Raw genomic sequence first — 21,503 nt, 5'->3', positions numbered from 1 at the left:
AAGAAGGAGTCAAGCCCCAGATGGAAGGAGAATGAGAAGATGCTCTAATAATCTGAAATATTCTTTTGGTAGGGCCGTGGAGATGGACAATAATGTTCTGAAAAATAACTCCCTTAATTCATGAAAGGGTATTGGGGAATGAACTATTCAAGCTAGAGATCAGAGCAAAGGCATCCATTGATGGAACTAAGCAGATGGTGGAGTAGCTGTGATCCCATGAGATGCTTGAGCAGAGAGAAAGAGAGATGAGAGCTGCTGAAGACCCTTTGCGCCAGGGAAAGAACAAAAAAATCTCTGTTTCCAGAGATGATCACAGAGACAGATGGAGAGAACTTTTGCCTTTGAATAACTCATCTTTAAAATAACACTCCTTCAGTTCATGGCCCATGAACACACCTCTGAGTGGTGTGAAAATGGGAGATAGCAGAATTTGTGCTCGGGTGGCTACAAGCTGTAGAAATGAAAAGCCATGAGAAAACGGTTTTCTTGTGGAGAACTCTCCATGGAATGACAGGAGAAAACTCCTCTCCCTACAAAGGCTGATGAAAAGATTATTGTATAGTTGGTACTGCTTTAACACCCCAGGTTTTGTCTCTATGTTGTCAGTTGGGAAAGGAAAAAGGTTGGGTGGGGGGATGAAAGGTTTCTGGAGGTTTTATTCTGGTTTCTTATTCTTGTAGTCCTGTTAATAAAGTTTATTTACTCCTTTTAAGTTTTAAGTCTGTTTTGCCCTTCTCCTAACCTGTATCTTACAGCAAGAAATGAATAAGTACTCTGGTGATTTTAGTTACTTGATGCATTGGCCAGGAAACCCAAATTAGTGAATTTAAACCACTACAGAGCATCCCTTGGATATACAGAATTTTAGAGGTGGAATCCCAATTTCAGACATGGACACCCAGAGGAGAAGGATGGTTCTTTTCCATAGGAAGGAAAGCAGAGAGCCCAAGTGTTTCAAAGGCAGGAGACAGGTGGCTCCTGGGAGGCCCAGCCAGCCAGAATTGTTTGTCCTGGCAGCTTTTGTCATGGATGAATCCTTGGATATATGGAATTTGGGAGGAGGAATCTCAATTTTGACCACAGACACCATGAGAAGAAGGATGGTTCTTTTCCATTGGAAGGGAAGCACCAAGCCCCAGTGTTTGGAAACCAGGAGAGAGGCAGCCCCAAGAGGCCAAGGGCAGCCAGACCTGTCTGTCTTGGAGGTCTCAGCTTGGACTAATCCTTGCATGTATGGATGTGGAATCCCAATTATGGCCATGAGTACCTGGTAAATATGGATGGGTTTTTTCTGTAGGAAAGAAAAGCACAAATTCCAAGTGTTTGTGAAGATGACCAGCCAGACCTATCTCTTCTGGTACCTTTTGTTTGGGGGCTATCCTTGGACATAGGGCATTTTGGAGGTGGAATCTCAATTTTGGCCGTGGATGCCTGGACAAGAAGAAGAATTATTTTTATTAGGAAGGAAAGCGCAGAGCCCCAGTGTTTCAAAGGCACATGAGTGCCAGCCTTCAGGAAGCAAAGGCCAACCAGACTTGTCAGTCCTGGCAGCTTTTGTCTGGGAGCTATCCATGGATATAGGGAACTCTCGAGGCAGATTCCCAAATTTGGCCATGGGCAGCTAGTCAAGATGGATGTTTTTTTCCCAGAAGAAAGAAAAGCATATGTGTTACCGCTGAAGATCAATTGATCACGCGGACACAGGTCGAGGTGTGGTGAAGGAAAGAGCAGAGTTTATTTTTCCTCCCAGGATTTATAGGCTTCTTACCATGGCCAGGGATTGGATGGTCAGGATAACACTTTCTCACTGCACTGGCCATGAGAAATGCCCATCAGAAGACGTGTAACAGAAATAATGAACACATATCTATGTTTACATTTACTGTCCTGGGAAAGTCCTTAGAAAACTATGTTAGCAAGCTCAGAAGCTGAGTTTTCAGGGCGACACACATGGTGTCAGTGTTTCAAAGGCAGATGAGAAGTGGCCCCTGGGTGGCCAAGGCAGTCAGATCTGTCTCTCCTGGCAGATTTCATCTGGCAACAATCTTTGCATATAAGGAAATTCGGAGGAGGAATCCCAATTTTGGCCATTGGCCCCTGGAGGAGAAGGACAGTTCTCTCCCATAGGAAGGAAGGCCCAAAGCCCCAGTGCTTCAGGGACAGGTGAGAAGTCAGCTGGACCTGTCATGTGGTCCCCAGGAGGCCCAGCCAGCCAGAGCTGTTCCATGTTCCCTTGGTTTTGTGGGACCCCACAGTGTCACAGTGGCCCCACGGTTCTGTGAGGTTCTGTAGTGTCACCATGGTGTCCTTGGACCCTCATTGTCACAACTGACCCATGGTTCCATGAGGTTCTGTAGTGTCACCATGATCGTTGTCAGAGGCTGGATGAGGATGAGTTTGATGTCCTGGGACACCTTGGGTGTTGGAATCTGAGATAGAGAGTGTGTGCCCTTGTTTCTAATACTTAGTTCTAAGATCCAAAGAAACACTGAATTTCATACAGCATGAAATTCATGAGCGTGTTTTCATGGTGATACATAAGAACAAATGTTAAAGTTAGATAGAAAAAGTGTAAGTGTGTAGATTAGAAAGTTTCTTAAATCACTGGGTGAAAAAGTAGTTTAGAGAGCAAAAGACAAGATGGAGGATTTAGGGTGTTGTCTCTTGTCTTTCTTCTTTCTTCTTCATGTTCTTCTCCTAGGGGTTTTTGGGTAGTAGTAAGTGATTGGATAGAGAACGCAGCACACAGGTGTTGGGTCATTGGGTCACTAAGAAAAATAATGTAGTTGGCACCTGTTAATTGGGTAAATGGACATATAAAAGACCTTGCAAAGAATCTTTGTTAGCCATTTTACCCGTTTTCTATCATAGTGCACATACCTCCTTGTACCTCGTAATGCTGATAAGAAAAAACAACTGAGACCGAATAAGAGAAAATTGCCTCCCTCTTGTCAATCTTCAGTTCAAAGGGAAAAAGAACCTAACCCAAAAGTCCTTAACGGGACACTTGGGATGCTCAGAATGCCCATGTGGGGCCAGGGGTGGGTCAGGCCTTGGTGTGTGGTGGGAAAGAGCCCCACCCCCAGCCCTGTTAGGGCTGTCAATCACAGAGCGGGGTGGTGTTACTCCAGCTCTGATTGGCCAAGCTGTCAATCAATCACATACCTGGTGCCTACCCAGACTCTGATTGGCCAAGCAACTGGAAGTCCCATCCAAGGGTCAGGCCCATGAAGGCCCAAGGGCTGAAAAGATGGAGCCCAAGGTCAGCCCATGGTCTGGATCCTGTGTTCTCCTGGGGTCCCTCCGTTAGCGACACTGGAACCCAAGCAGTTGGTGCCTATATGTGTCTTGCTTTAGACCTTCTGTCTTTCTGTTTTCTCTATTTCTTCTCTTTCTAATCTTACTGATCTGGAACACTTTTGAGTAACTTAACATCTTAAGGATTAAAGATTTCTGGGTTAAGTGGGCTTAATTAAATAAGTTTATGCTTTCATAAGCATTTGATTGCTGAACTGGATGTTGTATTAAACCCTTTGCCAAAGTTCCTTGATTGTCTGGGAATTTTGCCAGTAGAATTTTTTGTCATTTTGACGGCTTAGCTCAGTTGGTCAGGGCATGGTGTGAGTGTCACCGAGGTTGTGGGTTCAATCACTGTGTGGGCCATTCACTTAAGAGCTGGACTTGATGATCCTTGTGGGTCCCTTCCTACCAAGTATATTCTTTGCATCTGTCCATGTTGAGAATATTGGGTTGGTGTTATCTTAACTTCAGGTTATCCAGATTTGGAGAAAAGGAAATCAGGACAAGAGAGAGAGGGACAGAGATCCACAGTCAGCCTTGGATCCAGCCCCATCTCAGCTGCTGTGAGCTCCAGGGCCGTGGCACATGTCAGTGTCACACCCGTGTCACAGCCTCACCTGCTCTGCTCCCTCTCCCAGCTGGGGTTTTCGGGGTGCCAGGGGCTTGGCAGCCACTTTGGGGCTGGAGCAGAGGCTGGGCTGGGGCAGTGACCACCCCACACAGGCAGAACTTGCTCTGCCCCCAAACACACCCTGGAGATGTCTGGGGCCATTCATCATTTCTCTGCTCTCCAAGCACTGAGGCAACGCACTCTGGCTACAGCTCTGAGCTCGTGCCCATGGCAACCAGCCCTGGCAATGGGGCTCCATGGAGCTGCTCTCAGGAACCCCCAAGAGTTGGGGAGTGCCCCAAATCTGCCTCAGAAATGTAAGATACCCCAAAATCTCTTCAGGAACATGGAATATATAAAAACCTCACTCAGTAATGGCTCCCCCCTCCCTTCACCATCCCCAAACATTGGTTGTCTCATTTGCAGACCCCACCCCACCTTTCCAATCCCAACCCCAACACATCCCATCCCATTTCTTCTGGACATCAAGACCCCCTTCCCAATCCCTATTTCCCCCATTTCACACCTCCCGAACTCCATCCCACCCATCCTGCCCCACCCAATGCCCATCTCACCCCTCCTGATTTGCATCCCACTTTGCCCAATCCCCTTCCAACCCCATTCCATTTGATGCCTTCAGAAGGCTGACCTAGAACAGAGGCTGGACAGAGTTAAGAATGAAGTTTATTAAAAGGCCTTAAAGGATACATCTAGAGCAGCACAAGAGCCTGGCCAGGGCTACACACAAGATGGACCAAAAATGGTCACAAAAATGGACAACTGATCATGAGGTCTCACATTTTTAGAAGTTTAGGTCCATCTGAATATTGGGGTTCATTGCCCAGTTACAGCTTCAGGTGACGAAGTCCCATCCTTCTCGTTTTCTCTCTTCAGTCCACACTTGTTTATGCTTTTGAGTCTGAAACATAATTGGAACTGTCCTTGGTATCAAGCTAGAAAAGGAATTGTTTTGTCTACCTACTCTGTGAAGAGAGCTCACTAACACTTAATATGAAGTTCAAAACTACAAACCAAGGCAGCGCGGAATATGAAAAATATAAAAGCTAAACTTAAGGCAACACACCCTGAGGGACTGTGGAATGCAGTAATTTTGGGGTGGGAACCGAGTAGTTTTCAGTGACACTGAGTAGTTTTGAGGTGACAGATCGAACTCTTTCATCTCCTTGAATACCAAGAAATGGAGACAATTACACCTAATAACCCCCAAAACCCTCCCATGTACCACCCTGAATCCCAGATTCCCTTGAAGCACCAGTAAATGTGAGGTTTTAGATGCCTTCGATGAATTTGTAGACTTTTATTCCAATTTTGTCTGTTTTAAAGGGATGAAGATGAATCAAAAGAATATTAGGGCCAAATCAAAATGACCACCAACCCAGCGTCTTCAAAACGCAGATCACTGGGAACGTGGGTCACCAGGGCTCTGCCCAACGTGGGTCCTCTGATGGGGGATGGAGCTGGGGCAGCAAACGAAGCTCTTCCTCCACTAGGGGCACTTGCAGGGCTTCCCTTACTGGTGGTGTTTGGTCAAGTGAGAGCTCCGGGTGAAGCTCTTCCCACACTGGGGACACTCGTAGGGCCTCTCCCCAGTGTGGATGCGCCGGTGAATAGTGAGTTCGGAGTTTCGCTTGAAGCCCTTCCTGCACTCGGGGCAGCGGAAGGGCCTCTCATCCATGTGAATCTGCTGGTGCTGGAGGAGATAAGAGGTGCTCCAAAACCTCTTCCCACACTCAGGACATTCATAGGGCCTCTCTCCAGTCTGGATCATCTGGTGGATGACCAAATTGGGCATCTGGCAGAAGGTCTTCCCACATTTCCCACACATATAGGGCCGTTCCCCGGTGTGGGTCCTCTGGTGGCGGATCAGGCTGGAGCTCTGGCTGAAGCTCTTCCCACATTCACCACACTCGTAGGGCCCCTCCCCAGTGTGAATGCGCTGGTGGGTGATGAGTTTGGAGCTGCAGCTGAAGCTCTTCCCACATTCCCCACACTCGTAGGGCCATTCCCCAGTGTGGATCATCTGGTGGCAGATCAGGGTTTTCCTCTGGCTGAAGCTCTTCCCACACTCCAAGCACTTGTAGGGCTTCTCCCCATCCTGAAGCTGCTCATGGACCACCAGCTCAGAGCCCTGGCTGGATCTCCGGCCGCCTTCCTGGCACAGGGTGGGTCTTTCCTCCTCAGAGCACCCTGGGATGGGTTTGGAGCCCCTCCTCCTACGGGACCTCTGGGGATTTTCCTCCCAGTTGGATTCCTGCGCTGTGGAGCTGCTCAAATCAGCCTCTTCCACAAGGTTCTGCTGTGGAGATTTCTCCTCCCTGGTCTCCATCCTCAGCTCCTTGTCTGGGGGAGGAAGGACAAGGAGAGGATGGGATTTGCCTCCGTGCCAGAGGGAAGGGGAAGGAGATCCCCCCAGTGCGTCCCCGGCAGGACGGCGTCAGCAGTGGGGTTGTCCTGCAGCCGGGGGCCATGCTGGGCTGGGAGATGGAGCAGGAGAGAGGGGGAAAGTGGCACTGACTTCCTCCTCACCTGCCTGGGTGTCCTGGGGCATCTTCCTGTGGAGGAATGGCTAGAGAGCAAAGGTCATATTCCCATGCAGCAGTTAGCTGGGAAAGAGTTAGACAATGGAGTACAGTTGGTGTGAGATGTTGCAAAGTTCAGGAAGGCCTTAGTGATAACTGTTAACTGAGAACAGGATGTTGTGATCAGAAGAATGTGAATTCAGCATAGATGAGCGATCACAGGAATGTAGAATTAGGTGGAGTTGACCTTAAATGAAATATCCAATAATGAGCTTTCTTTTGCACTATGTATGAGCCTAATTGCTGATGCTATATAAGTGGTTTTAGAGTTGCTAATAAACGAGACTTGCTGATCATTCATATTGAGTGCTGCATTTTCTCCCGCCGAACTCATCAAATGGCGCCCGATCAACAGGGACCTTTGGGACCTTTGGGACTTTTGGGACCCTAGAGACTTTTGGGACCTCAGAGACCTTTGGAACCTTTGGAACCTTAAGGACTTTTAATAGCAGTCGGAGCTGGCCAAGGGAGTCGGCGACAGGGGACGGGTCCTTTGCAGCAAGGACAGCAAAAAAGCAACGGCTGTGCTGCATTCCAGGCAACCTCGGAAGAGGGTCCTGATCGCACAGTAGGGTTGCCGCACCCAGGCGACCTCAGAGGAGAGTCCTGCCGTAACGTGCTGCCGAAACCTTGTAGGGGCTGCAACAGCGCTGACGGTAAGATGGAAAGGCAAGCAGCATATGATTTATTTACCTGCTTTTTAGAAAAGCGACAGGTTAAAGATTTTAATTTGCGCAAGGAGCTTCCTGGACTTCTTGCTTATGGGTATGCTCAGGGTTGTTTTCAGAATCCCCATACATTTCATGAATTAAGTGAGTGGCGAAAATTTGGAGATAAATTGTGGGAAGCTACTTTAGATGATGATAAAACTGCTAAAAAATTAGGAAAACTGTGGCGGACAGTTCATAATGTTCTTTTGCAGTATCAGGCTGAACAGGCAGCTGCCACAAAGGCATCTGCAGCTATGTCAAAAAATAGATTATTAGAGGGAATTAATGAGTGTCCGCTGCCACCAGCCACGAACACAGTAATCTTAAACCCCCCCACGCAGTCACTGACCCCTGCTGCAGCTGCTAATCCTTTTGTGTCTTCTCAAATTCCTTCACCTACTAACCTTGATTCTGGAACAGAGCCTTCAGCACCGTTACCATCCTCCCCTATGGGAAATAAATCTGTCCCTGAGGTAGGGCGTGAGTTAGGTGAAGTTATTGCACAGGAAAGAAGAGAGACATGGGCTACGTTAGCACGGAATATTTTGCAAGAGGGAGATCAGGAATTAGTAGACGCTGTATTGGAAGTAGCATGTCCCGTAACCTTTGCACCAATGCAAGGGGGAGGAATACAAGCTCAAATTACAGCTTTGGATTGGAAGTGGTTATCACAGTTGCGATCTACAGTCAGTCAGTTTGGAGTGACCAGTGAACCGGTTAGACAGATGATTGATTATTTGTGGGGTACACAGATTTTGTTGCCTGGAGATTGTAAGAGTATTATGAAATTGATTCTTAGTCAGCATCAGCAGTTGTTGTTTAATGCACACTGGTAAGCTTATTGTCAAGAAAGTGTAAATGTGCAAAGGCAGGCAGGTGATCCACTGTATGGATTAACTTTGGAAGAACTTATGGGCTTAGGAGCATATAGTCAAGTGGGAGCACAAGCTATTTTGGGACCAGATAAGTTGAGAGAAGGAATGCGGTTGGCGCGAGCTGCGTTTGATCGGATCAAGGAGCCAGGAGGTATTCCATCTTATATGGGCATTAGACAGGGGCGAGATGAGCCATTTGGAGCATTTATTGATAAAGCAGCTTCAGCTATAGAGCGAGCAGGTGTTCCTGAATATATGAGGGGAGCATTATTAAAACAATGTGCCTTACAAAATTGTAATCCAGCAACCAGGTCAATTTTAAATTCCCTAAATGCTAATTGGACTATTGAGGAAGCATTAGAGAGAATGTCTAATATACCGGTGGGCTCACAGGCAATGTTAGTCCAAGCAATTAAAGAACTAGGACGAGGGTTAGAAAAGCAGGCTGCATCTAATCAGAGTCAAGTTTTAGCAGCTCTTGCACCCCTACGAGCGGCTACAACTAACCATGGCAGGATTCCAGCCTCCCGATTCAAATGTTTTCGCTGTGGCAACCTTGGACACATTCGGAAGGAATGTACTGTACCATCTGTTTGGTGCAATCAGTGTCGGTCCAATACCCACGCTGATAATGTCTGCTGCCGGAGATCGGGAAACGGGAAGGCCAGCGTGAGAAGTTGCCGCGCCAGGACACAAATAGCAGCTGCCGGAACATCAGTGCAACTTCCCTCCAGCCTGCCACATCGGGGAGCCTCGGCCTGGACCTGGCAGCCTCAGTGACTGTGGATTTATTAACATCACAACCCTACAAGATTCCCACTGGAATTATTGGACCAGTGATAATAAATGGAAAACCTATGGGTGCAATAGTGTTGGGACGTTCATCTGCTAGTCTAATGGGACTATTTATTTTACCTGGAGTAATTGATGTGGACTATTCTGGTGAAATATATATCATTGCATATACACTGGCACCACCAGCCAGAATTGATAAGGGACAGCGAATTGCACAATTGGTGCCGCTGCCACAATATACCCATCAATTGACACCATTGAAAAATCAATCACGGGGAACGAGTGGATTTGGTTCTACAGGAGGACTTACATTGCTTACCCTGGACTTAAACACTCGACCCAAGCGAACAGTTGTTCTCAATTATAATGGAGAATCCCACCAATTAGAAGGACTATTGGATACTGGGGCGGTCTCAAGTATTGTTGCTCCACAATATTGGCCCCAAGAATGGCCTTTGTTGCCTAGTATGGTTACTGTTACAGGGGTGGGAGGCTTAACTTTAGCAAAAAGGTCTCCACAAATCCAGATTCAATTAGATGGAAAGGTCATCAATTCTGTTTTGTCAATTGTTCCATTACCAGACAAGGTTCAATGTCTAATTGGACGAGATATTTTGTCACAACTTGGTGTTGTTTTGACCAATGAGCACCCTTTAGAATAGAGGCCATTGTTTGGACTTTCCCACTCCCACTTAAATGGATAATTCAGGAACCAGTATGGGTTGAACAGTGGCCTTTAAAAAGGGAAAGTCTCCAACAAGCTCACCAATTGGTGCTGGAACAATATCAACAAGGGCATTTAAAGTTGTCAACAAGCCCTTGGAATACTCCTATTTTTGTTATTAAAAAGAAATCTGGAAAATATCGATTGCTGCATGACTTACGTGCAGTAAATGAACAAATGGAGCCAATGGGGGCGCTACAACCTGGTTTGCCCAATCCTGCAATGTTGCCTAAAGACTGGCCCTTGTTAATAATTGATTTAAAGGACTGTTTTTTCACTATCTCACTGCATGAACAGGATACTTGCAGATTTGCTTTTACCTTGCCTTCATTAAATTGAGCAGAACCAGACAAGAGATTTGAATGGACAGTTTTACCACAAGGTATGCGTAATTCTCCTACCTTGTGCCAGCTTTATGTTGATAATGCTTTGCAGCCACTACGTCTTCGATGGCCTACAACTATTATTTATCACTATATGGATGATATTCTTTTTGCTCAGTCACAACCTTTTGCAGATAAACAAGTTAAGGACATTCAAACACAACTATTTCAGAATGGACTGGTTGTTGCACCTGAGAAAATACAGCAGTCATCTCCATGGAAATATCTCGGGTGGACTTTAACTGAGCAATATGTTGCCCCTCAGAAACTGTCATTAAACATGTCACTTCATACTGTTCATGATGCTCAGCGATTGCTGGGAGATTTACAATGGCTTAAACCTGTTGTGGGTATTCCTAATGAACTCTTACAATCCTTACGACCTTTGTTAAAAGGTACTGATCCTACAGCACCTATACAGGTTACCAGTGAACAACAAGAAGCTCTCAATAAAATAATGGACTGCATCCAGACAGGTGTTGTTCATAGACGAGATCCAGACTTGGACATTAATCTTACTGTATGGTTTGGACCTCAACATCTCATTGGTGCTTTAACGCAGCAACAAAAGAAAACGGGGGAGATATGGGTATTAGAGTGGTTGTTGCCACCATTACAACAGAGACATACCTTAATTCAAAAAATTGAAATTTTAGCAAATTTGATAAAACAAGGGCGGAAGTGATTGTGGCAAATTATGGGTGCAGATCCAGCTGTAATTCAGATACCAATAAAAAAGGATACTTTAGATTGGTATTTAATTCACAGCTCCACATTGCAAGAATTGCAGTACTGACTACACAACAGCAGTGTAGTCAGTACTGAGGAAGTGCCTCGAATACCACTACGATGGATAGGCCAGCAGAATTAGATTGAAAAGCCCAAACGATCATTTGTGCCATTACCAGGGGCATCAACTGTGTTCACTGATGCTGGAAAGAAATCTCGTACAGCTGCTGCTACATGGCAAAATTCAGAAGGAAAATGGAATCATCATATTATTCCAGCTCAAAAGGAGGACACATTACAAACTCTGGAATTGGTTGCTGTTGTTTGGGTTTTGGTGCAGTTTAAGGGTCCTGTTAATGTGGTAACTGATTCATTTTATGTTGCAGGAGTGAGTGAACGTATTGAAAATGCAGACATTAAGGAAGTAAAAAACCCTCCTTTATATGAACTGTTTTTGCAGCTTCAAAGAGCAGTAAAGCTGAGGACTGCTGCCTTTGCTATTATCCATATTCGTAGTCATAAATGGGATGTGGGTTTCAGTGAAGGAAATGCTAAAGCAAACCAATTGGTTTATAAGGATCCAAAAACAAGACTGTGGGGAGGTCCTAGCAAAGTACTCTATTGAGGGTGCCGAGCCGATGGACTAAACCTGTTGATCCCAGTGATTTACCTTCAGCTGATCCAGAAAATTTAGCAGATACTTCTTGCTCTCTACCATCAACATAGAGACGGGATCTGATGAACTCTCACATGAAAATCTTGTGTACAATACCAAATTGTGAATGTTATCCTTTTGTATGTTACATTTGTAAAGTGTGTAAGGAAAAGTGATGGATACATTCTAAGTGGGGTTGGTCTCCAAGAGGGATTTGTACAGAGTGTTACAACTTTGAAAGAAATTTAACTGAGATTGCATTACAGGAAGGTGTGCAAACGAGACAATTTGAGAAAGGATCTGATAGATGGTGGGAGATTTTTGCTTTTGGGATAAATCCAGAAAATTATTGTTATCATCCCAATACCCCTTTACCATATATTCTTGAAATAACCACAATACGCTGTCGTAAGACACTTACACAAATCAGGTGTGATATCCCAGGGGTAAAAAATAAAAATTGGGAGCAATTTTTAAAACGGCAGTCTCGAGAGAAAAGGTCTTTCCCTGAAAGTTATCCCTGCTGCCGAGAAGATGGAACACCCCGTGGTTCGAAGCAACCGAATCGACGGGCGAGGCAGAGGGGTAAAAGAAAAGGGAAGCAAGATCTCACATGAGATCCAGCCAAGATGCTGGCTGAACTGCCGCAATCCTTTTAAAGTCCTTAAGGGACTACCTCTGATCAGGTTATTGTTGTGGTTTACCATGATAAAGGGAAATGAAGGTTTTTTGATTGACATGGATGAGAGACAAAATATGTGGGTAACATGGGCTAATCAAACTGGACAGGATAATTTTTGCCTTTCAATGGCTACCCCTTCAGATCCTTTTCGAACTTGTTTAGTTGGTGCACCTTTAGATGATTCACTCAATGCCACAATGTTTAAAAACTGGACAAAGAATTGGAAAACACCCAAGGAAGCAAACAAAACATTATGTGAAATTCCATCAGGTAGATTCAGGATCAATATCTGTGACACAAGCTTAATTCAGGCAAATCCCATTGGAGCTCAAAATTGGTACATTGCTACAGGTTTAAATGTTACTGGGTCAGAACCACAAGAGTTAAGACTATTAGGTTCAGCCCCTAGCAGTTACTGTTTAACTTTTGTTAATTGGGCTAGGAGTAATCATGCAAAAAAGTCTCATGGGCCAAATGGTACAAATGTTTCTCCACAAAATTTGTTATACTTGCAAAATAATAATGTATACTGTGGCAATTGGTCTCGCAAAGTAAATTCTAGCAGTACACCTCTACAATTACCACCTGGTGTTTTTCTAATTTGTGGAGATCGTGCATGGCAAGGACTGCCAGCAAACATTAATGGAGGACCTTGTATTTTGGGAAATTGACACTGTTTGCACCCACTATACAACAACTATTAGGAGCCAATAGAACCAGGTTACGAAAAAGGAGAAGTGTGTTTCAGTTGGGACCAGAATGCAAAGATCAGGTTGAGCTTTGGGAACGTCCTACAGTGATTGTGTCATCTATTTTTACACCCGGAGTATCTAGTGCTCAAGCCTTAACACAATTACGACGACTGGCATGTTGGACAGGAAAACAGTTTAACATTACATCAAAGGTTTTATCTGATTTGCTTTTGGATATGAATAGTGTTAGGCATGCTGTATTGCAGAATAGAGCTGCTATTGATTTTTTGCTATTAGCACAGGGCCATGGCTGTGAAGACTTTGATGGGATGTGTTGCATGAATCTTTCTGACCATTCAGTGTCTATTCATGCTCGTCTTCAACAACTACAGAGCAATATGAAAAAATTAACCATGGAAACAAATCCATTAGAAGAGTGGTTTCAATCCCTAGGTCTCACAGGATGGTTAAAAAATTTAGCACAAATGGCAATTGTTGTTATATTGATCATTGTGATTGTGTTACTGTTTATTCCTTGCATACTGCAATGCTTGCAAAACATGGTAAAGAAAGCTACTTCTACAGTTTTGTTAGTACAAAAAGAAAACAGGGGAATTGTGGAGTAATGGCTAGAGAGCAAAGGTCATATTCCCATGCAGCAGTTAGCTGGGAAAGAGTTAGACAATGGAGTACAGTTGGTGTGAGATGTTGCGAAGTTCAGGAAGGCCTTAGTGATAACTGTTAACTGAGAACAGGATGCTGTGATCAGAAGAATGTGAATTCAGCATAGATGAGCGATCACAGGAATGTAGAATTAGGTGGAGTTGACCTTAAATGAAATATCCAATAATGAGCTTTCTTTTGCACTATGTATGAGCCTAATCACTGATGCTATATAAGTGGTTTTAGAGTTGCTAATAAACGAGACTTGCTGATCATTCATATTGAGTGTTGCATTTTCTCCTGCCGAACTCATCATCTTCCTCTTCCTCACAGCCTCCTTCTCCATCCAGCCAAGGTTTGGGATTGGGAAAAATTGGTTTGGGGAAAAATACAATTCATGAGCATGTTGGATTAGGGGTTTCCTTTTCTCCAAGTCCATCTCTAGAAGTCACCAGCCATCCATAAACAGCACCCAAACACCAAGATTCAGCCATGAAAATGCCTCTCAGGAGTTCCCCATCTCTGGTCTGTCCCCTTTGGTGTTTAGGGGCTCCCCCCATCCTCCCCAGGCTGCTGGGAGTGCCAGGAATCCAAAAAGTTCATCATTTCCATCTCCCCACTTAGGGATGCTGGGACTCCTCAATGTCCCCCCAAGGGGCATTTTCCACTCAGCTTTAGAGTTCTTCATTCTCCAAACATTGCCCCCCAAAAATCCCAACCCAGGGACCCCCCCAGGATATCTGGGCAAAGCTCCCCCTGCTAACGTTCAGGAACACACATAATCACAGAATGATCATATGCAGGTGCTTTAATAAAGAGCTCTGGGTGTCAGGGGTACACAGACCCAAATCTGACCCATATTGGTTTTGAACTGAACATGTTTTTATACTCTATCATTATATAACTTACATATTAATTGTTTAACTTACATTGTTCTATTGTAAGCATTGTTTTTACCCAAGCATGGATTTCTTGTGATCCCCCCATGCCCCCTTAACATTGTTCCTCATGTTCTTTAAACAATAATTATATCTAATCACATCTAACAATTTTATCATTTATCATCTACTGATTACACAGGTGCAGTTTGACCTGATCTATAGCAAATACAAGGCCTAACATTTCCCAGGGCCTACTTTTCCCAGGGCTTGCCAAACCTAATTTCTTTCTAAGTCTCCGAATTTTCTAAGATTTTAAAAACTTTTACTATCACCCCTCCCCAGTCACCTGTGGGATGGGGGGTGATGACCCCACGGGTGGGGGCTGTGAATTCAAGGAATTCCTGATCTGGTGGTTCCTTCTCCTTTCCCTGATCCTCCTTTGTCCCTCCTCTTCCTCCTGCTTCTTGTCTTCCATTCCTCCTCCTTCTCCTTCCTAACTTCACCTCCTTCTCCTACTTCCATCTCTTTTTGCTCCCCTTCATCCCTTCTCTTCCATCCCTCCTCTTCCATCCCTCCTCCTCCTCCCCCAGGAGCAGTGACACCCTCGGTGCCCCGTTCCCAAACCCCTCACAGCCCACGGCAGGAGCGGGGATGGAGCCGGGACAGGTCGGGATGGGCAGCGCGGGGCTCTCTGCTGCTCCCACCCGCTGGGGGCGGGGGGAACCCGGCCCGGGGAAAAGGAGAGGGAAAACTGGGGGCTGCAGAACCAACCTGGGGCTGGCTGGGGACCCTGGCTGGGGACTGCCAGCCCTTGGGGCTCCTCTGGGGAGATGTGGGAGGGGGGAACACAGAGAGGGCTGGGGGATCCCAGGAGTGGCAGCACTGGCAGGGACTGGTTTGTACTGGGGTAACTGGAACCTTACCGGGGCAACTGGGAGTGATTGGGAATGAGCACAAGCATGCTGAGGGCACATGGGATATACTAGGAGTGACTGTGACCATACTGGGGAAATTGAAATCACACTGGGAACTGGGGAAATTGAAATCACACTGGGAACAACGGGAACCATGCTGGGGACAACTGGGAGTGAATGGGAGTGAGTGGGTCTACACTGGGGGCAACTGGGCATGACTGGAACCATGCTGGGAGGGACTGGGATCATCTGGGGAGTGACTGAGACTATACTAGGGGCAACTGGGTGCAACTGGGATCACACTGGGAGGAACAGGGAGTGACTGGAACCTTGCTGAGGGCAACTGGGATCCTACTGGGATCACAGCGGGAACAGCTGGGCCATGCTGGGCAAGACTGGGACCATACTGGCAGCAACTGGGACTGCACTCAGGGTGACTGGGAGTGGCTGGGAGCAACTGGGATCAGGCTGGAAGCACCTGAGGAGTTACTAGGAACAACTGGGATAGACTGGGAGAGACTGAAACCACAGTGTAAATGGGAGCAACTGGAACCACACTGGATAATCCTGGGAGCAGCTGTGCCCATGCTGGGGTCATACTGGGATCCTACTGGAACTAGCTGGGATCATACTGGCAGTGACTGCAAAGGTGCTGGCTGGGACTGGAACCGTGCTGGAGGTGACTGGGAGCAACTGGGCCCACCCTGGGAGTGACAGGGAATCACTCTGGCCATGACTGGAATCATACTGGGAGGATCTGGGAGGGACTGGGCTCATACAGGGGGTGGCTGGTACAACAGCCCATACTGGGAGTGACTGAGATTGTAGTGGGAGTGACTGGGATCATCCTGGAAGTGAGTGGAACCATACTGGGAGTGACTATGGCTCCTACAGGGATGGCACTGGGAACCACTGGGATTACAGTGGGAGCAAATGGAACCTGACTGGGGGTTACTGGGAGCTACTGGGCCCATGCTGGGAGGAAAATGTGGATACATTGGGAGCAAATGGGATCAACTGGAAGGTACTGGAACCATGCTGAGGGAACTAAGGCCACAGCTGGGATCATACTGGGAGTAACTGGGCAAGAATGGGATCATTCTGAGGTAACTAAAACCTTACTGGGGCAACTGGGATATACTGGGAGTGTCTGTGACCACACTGGGAACAGCTGGAACTACACTGGGGGCACCTGGGAGTGAGTGGGACCATGCTGAGATGGACTGGGACTATTCTAGGGACAACTGGGATCATACTGGTAGGAACTGGGAAGAATTGCAACTATTCTGGGATCACACTCAACTGGGATCACAGTGGGAGCAGCTGGGTTTGTGCTGGCTGAGACTGGGATCCCACTGCGGGTGACTGGAATCATACTGGGATTGACTGGGAGTGGCTGTGAGCAACTGGGATCATGCTGAAAGCAACTGGGAGGAGCTGGGAATGACTGGGAGCATGCTGGGGCTGACTGGGATATACTGGGAGAGACAGGGAGTCCCAGGGATCACACTGGAGGCTACTGGGGTCATACTGGCACTGACTGGGAGCAACTGGGGGCCACTGGCCTCATACTGGGATTAGATTTAAGTGACTGGGATCAGACTGGGAGTTACTGGGATGATACTGGGAGTGTGAAGGAAACTGGAAAATTGGGGAAAAAACCAGGATAAATTCAAGGAAAATAGAAGGGAAAAATCAGGGAAAAAAACCATTAAAAAACAGGGTGAAAAAAAAAATGGGGTAAAAATCAGGAAAAAATTGGGAAAAATTTGGGGAAAAACAGGGAAAAATTTGACAAAAAATTGGGGAAAACCAGGAAAAATTTGAGGAAAACAAAGAGAAAACTCAAGGAAAAAATGGGAAAAAATTGGGGAAAAATATCAGGAAAAGAAAGTGGAAAAAATCTTGGAAAAAATCAGGAAAAATGGGGGAAAATCAGGAAGAAATAGGAAAAGAAGGAAAAATTGGGAAAAACCAGGAGAAATTGGGAAAAAAACCCAAGAAAATCAGGCGAAAAACTGGGAAAGAACTTGGGAAAATCAGGGAAAATCAGGAAAAGGAAAAGGAATAAAATCTAAAAAAAATGGGAAAAAATTGGGAAAAAAACCCAGGAAAAATCAGGGAAAATTAAGGGAAATTTGAGAAGAGATTGAGATAAAGCTTGATAAAATTTCGGAAAAGAATAGAGAATAATCAGGAGAAAATGGGAAAGGCATAAAAAAAATTGGAAAAAATTGTGAAAAATTAGGGGACATATCAGGAAAAGAAAGACAAAAAGACCCTGGGAAAAATCAGGAAAAAATCAGGAAAGGAATTGAAAAGTCAAGGAAAAAACTGAAATATTTGAGAAAACATTGCAAAAAAATCAGGAAAATAATTGGGAAAAAATCGTGAAAAAAAAAACCAACATGAAAAAAAAAGAAAAATCAGGGGAAAATCAGGGAAAAGGATAAAAAAAATCTGGGAAACAAACAGAAAAAAAAAAATTAAAAATCAGGAAAAAAAATTTGAAAAAAATGTTAAAAACTTCAATAATCAAGGAAAAGCTTGAGAAAAAATTCAGAAAAAAATTTAAAAAAAAATTAGAATAAGAAAGGAAAAAATCAGGAAAAATAAGGAAAAAGTGGGGAAAATCAGGAAAAAAATTGAGATAAAATTGGGAAAAATCAAGAAATGAGAGGGGAAAGAAACCTGGAAAAAATCAGGAAAAATCAGTAAACAATTAAGGAAATACAGGGAAAAATCTGGGGAAAATTGTGAAAAAATTGGGGAATAACCAGGAAAAAAATGTGAAAAAAAAGACAAAAAAACAGGAAAAGAAAAAAAGGGAAAAATCAGGAAAAAAAAAAGAGGAAGAAGTCCAGGAAAAAAATGAGGAAAATCAAGGAAAAAAATCAGGGTAAAATGATGAAAAGAAAGTGGGAAGAAAACCTTGTAAAGTGGGAAAAAATTGGGAAAAAGCCAGGAAATATTAAGGAAATGAATAGGCAAAAATTAGGAAGAAATGGGGAAAAATTGGGACAAATCAGAAACAAAAATCAGGAAAAAGTGGGAAAAAAACGTGAAAAAATTGTGAAAAATGAGGGAAAAATCAGGAAAAGAAAAAGGGAATAGAATCTGGAAAAAATCAGGGAAAAAATCAGAAAAAAAATTAGTGAAAAAAAAATGAGGGAAAATCAGGGAAAAAATTGGGAAAAATCAGGGAAAACTAGGAAAAATTAGGAGAAAATCAGGGAAAACAGAGAAAAAACTGGGAAAAACAGGAAAAAAATGGGGAAAAAACGAGGGAAAAATCAAGAAAAAATAGGGGAAATCAGGAAAAAATGGAAAAAATGGGAAAAAACTGTGGAAAATGAAAAAATCAGGAAAAAAAAGGAAAAATGGGAAAAAAAAGAGGGAAAAAAAATGGGGAAAATACCAGGAAAAAATGAGGAAAATCAGGGACAAAGCGAGGAAAAGAAAGAGGAAAATAATCTGGAAATATCAGGAAAAAGTAGGAAGGAATGGGGAAAAAAAATAGGAAAAAATGGGAAAAATCAGGAAAAAAACAGGATGAACTCCCCCTATCCCATTTTTCCATGGAATTTTGGGAATTGCCTACCTGGGAGGTGGTAGAAGAATTTCCAGACCTGGGAATCCAGGTAGTGGGGAAAGGTAGAATTGTGGATGAGCTGGTGCAGATTTTTGGGAAGGTTGATGGCCTGGTCCTCTTCCAGCTTCCAGAATGTTCATATGAATCCCACGCCTCCTTCCAACTGGAAATCATGGAAAAATCATGGGAAAGTTGTGACTCAAATTCATGGAGTTTTGCCTCCAAAATACCCTTTTTCCCCCCCAAAATTTCAATTTTCCCCCCTCCAAAATATTAATTTTTGGGATAATTAAATGGGGAAGATAAGGGGCAATGGGGAAAAATAGGATGGAAATGGAGAAAAAATGGGGAAAAGTTTGTGAAAACTAGAAAAAAGTGGGGGAAAAGAGAGAAAAATGGGAGAAAAAATGGAGCAAAAATGGGGGAAATTGAAGCCAAAATGGGAAAAAATAGGGAAAAAATGGGATAAAAATAGGGAAAAATGGGATGGAAATGGAGGAAAAATTGGGAAAAATGGGAGAAAGAAATGGAAGAAGATGGGGATAAAATTGTGGAAAAATGAGATAAAATCAGGATAAAAATGGGAAAAAAAATTAGGGAAACTGGGAGAAAAATGGGGGGAAAATGGGAATGAAAATGGTAAAAATGAAGCGAAAGTGGGAGAAAAATGGAAGAAAATGGGGAAAACAGGAGAGAACATGGGGAAAAAACTGGGGGAAAATGGAGGAAAAAGAAGGTAAAATGGGGAAATGAGGAAAAAATAGATTACAAATGGGGAAAAAATCGGGAAAAATTAGGAAAACATGGGGAAAACATTGAGTAAAAATGCAGGAAAAAATAGGAAAAAAATCAGAAAAATTGGAAAAAAATTGAGGAAAAATGAGTTAAAAAGTCAGAAAATGAAGGAAAATAGAAAAATGGGGCAAAAAACTGGGGAAGAATAAAAAAATAGGATAAAAATGGGGAAAAATCATATGAAAATGGGATAAAATGAAGAAAAATGGAACAAAAATGGGAAAAAATTGGGATAAATGGGATAAAAATGTGGGAAAATGGGGATAACATTTGGGAAAAATGGAGACAAGTTGTACCCTAATAGGGAATGACTGGGAGTGACTGGGCTCATCTTGCTGCCGAGGAAACTGAAACCACACGGGGGGAGCAACTGGGCTCATGCTGGGAGCAGCCACTGCCGGCACCGGGAGCCCCGAACCCCTTTCCTGGCCATGCCGCCCCTCCAGTCCCAGCACCCCCCGCCGGGGTCCCGGCAATCCCAGGGGGTCCCCCCCTCTCGGGGTCCCCGCTTTGCGGCTCTGGGGTTCTCCTCTCTCTGGGGTCCCGCTCAGGGAAGCCGCGGCTCTCCCGGGGCTCCCCAAAACCGGGGTCCCCCCGCCCCCGCCCGGACCCCACCTGGCACCGGCAGAGCTCGGGGGGCCCGGCCCGGGAAGCCCAACCCCTACCGCGGGGGGACCCGCATCCCCCCAGCCCCGCCGGGGCCGCCACCACCACGGGGACACCCCAAAAACACCTCCCGGGGACCCCCGGTGTCCTCCTGAGGGACATCTGCGGCTCGGCTCTGGAGCCGTGCCATCCCCAAACATCCCCCCCAAAAACCCCAAACCCAGGGACCCCCGGGTTTTTTGGGGCGAGCTCCCCCTCCCCGGGCACCTGCGGGATGGGGGGCGATGGTCCCGAAGGAGCTGCAGATCCAGAGAGCGGGGAGCGCACGTGGAGCCTCCTCTGCCTGCTCCAGCTCTTCCTCCTCCTGCTCCTCCTCTTCCTCCTTCTCTGTCCCTCCTCTTCCTCCTCCTCTGTCCCTCCTCTGTCCCTGTGCGTGGTTCGGAGCCCTCGGGTGAGCGGGGCCGGGCCGGGACACGATGGGAAAGGGCTGGGTCCCCCCCAACCCAAGCTGGGGACAGCGGAGGTTTGGGGGAACAATGGGAACGGGGCGGGACAGGGGAACAGGGGGAGGTGGGAGCACTGAGGGTCCCCCAGTTTACCCCAGGACCCCCAAGCCCCGTCCCGGCCCCCCCAGTTCCCCCCGCAGCCCCGGCTGAGGGGAGCTCAGCCCAGGAGCCGCCGTCGTTCGGGGCTCCCCCGAGTGCAGGAACGGGAGAGTTCCCGGCTCGGGGAGGCCCCAGCAGAGGAGGGGATCTTGTCCCTCTTCCAGGGCCTTTCAGGGTCTTCAGGCCCCTTTGAAGAGGAGTTTTTCTCTTTTTCAGGTTTTTTTAGGGGGATCCCACCACTACAGGGCTGTTTTTTCCCCCCCATTTTAGGGTGTTTGTGCGGCCGCAGCCCCACAAGCCCCTTTTGAGGGGGGGGGGTGGTGACGGCTTTAATTGACATTTTTAGGGGTGCTCCCACCCCAAGCCCCTGTAGGGGATGTTTTGTCCCCCAGGGTGGATTTTGGGGGTTCTCTCTACCATGGCCGCTTTAAGGGTCCCCGGTATTGTCGGGTCCCACTGTAACTCCTCTTAAAAGGGCAACACCACTCCCGTTGGTTCCGGCAGTGGAGCCCTGGGAGGGGTTGGGGGTCCCGGGCGGGGTTTGGGGGTACCTGGGTGATGCCGATGAAGGCAATGGGGTCCCCTGCTGGGTATAAACCTTGGTGAGGGGTTCCTGGGGGTTTTCGGAAGTTCTGGGTGTTTTTGGGGCCACGGTGGTTTTTTGGGGGTTCCCAAGGGGGGTTTACAGGAGT

At 45.9% G+C, this 21,503-nt stretch overlaps 2 protein-coding genes, 1 long non-coding RNA gene and 1 pseudogene across 3 annotated transcripts; 2 read left to right on the top strand and 2 right to left on the bottom strand.

The window, feature by feature from the left end:
- Nucleotides 1-4,613: 4,613 nt before the first annotated feature.
- Nucleotides 4,614-20,589, bottom strand: LOC148182851 (uncharacterized). The gene is made up of 3 exons (XR_015774067.1): nt 20,474-20,589; nt 18,815-18,968; nt 4,614-4,829 (listed from the first exon to the last, which is right to left on the bottom strand). It is a non-coding gene; the product is annotated as an uncharacterized LOC148182851 (long non-coding RNA).
- LOC148182854 (uncharacterized) lies at nt 5,442-6,479 on the bottom strand. The gene is made up of 2 exons (XM_088064221.1): nt 6,458-6,479; nt 5,442-6,271 (listed from the first exon to the last, which is right to left on the bottom strand). The coding sequence occupies exons 1-2, from the start codon at nt 6,477-6,479 to the stop codon at nt 5,442-5,444; spliced, it is 852 nt and encodes a 283-aa protein (XP_087920347.1).
- On the top strand, nt 7,670-8,875 carry LOC148182853 (endogenous retrovirus group K member 8 Gag polyprotein-like). The gene is given in 1 exon segment (XM_088064220.1): nt 7,670-8,875. A coding segment is annotated over 1 exon segment (1,206 nt).
- LOC148182852 (syncytin-A-like) lies at nt 11,916-13,742 on the top strand (annotated as a pseudogene).
- Nucleotides 20,590-21,503: the final 914 nt, after the last annotated feature.

The sequence above is a fragment of the Pseudopodoces humilis genome, chromosome 18 (genome assembly GCF_049639895.1).
Source record: "Pseudopodoces humilis isolate 2021_Gansu_Grassland_sample_001 chromosome 18, ASM4963989v1, whole genome shotgun sequence".
Taxonomy (NCBI): domain Eukaryota; kingdom Metazoa; phylum Chordata; class Aves; order Passeriformes; family Paridae; genus Pseudopodoces; species Pseudopodoces humilis.
Note: the sequence above shows the minus strand (reverse complement) of the source record. Positions and strands in the feature narration are given on the sequence as shown.

Coding starts and splice junctions, on each gene's coding strand:
- LOC148182854 (XM_088064221.1), bottom strand. CDS start 6,479: ATGCCCCAGGACACCCAGGCAG. Junction 6,272..6,457: donor GCCCCAGGACACCCAGGCAG/GTGAGGAGGAAG, acceptor TTCCTCCCCCAG/ACAAGGAGCTGAGGATGGAG.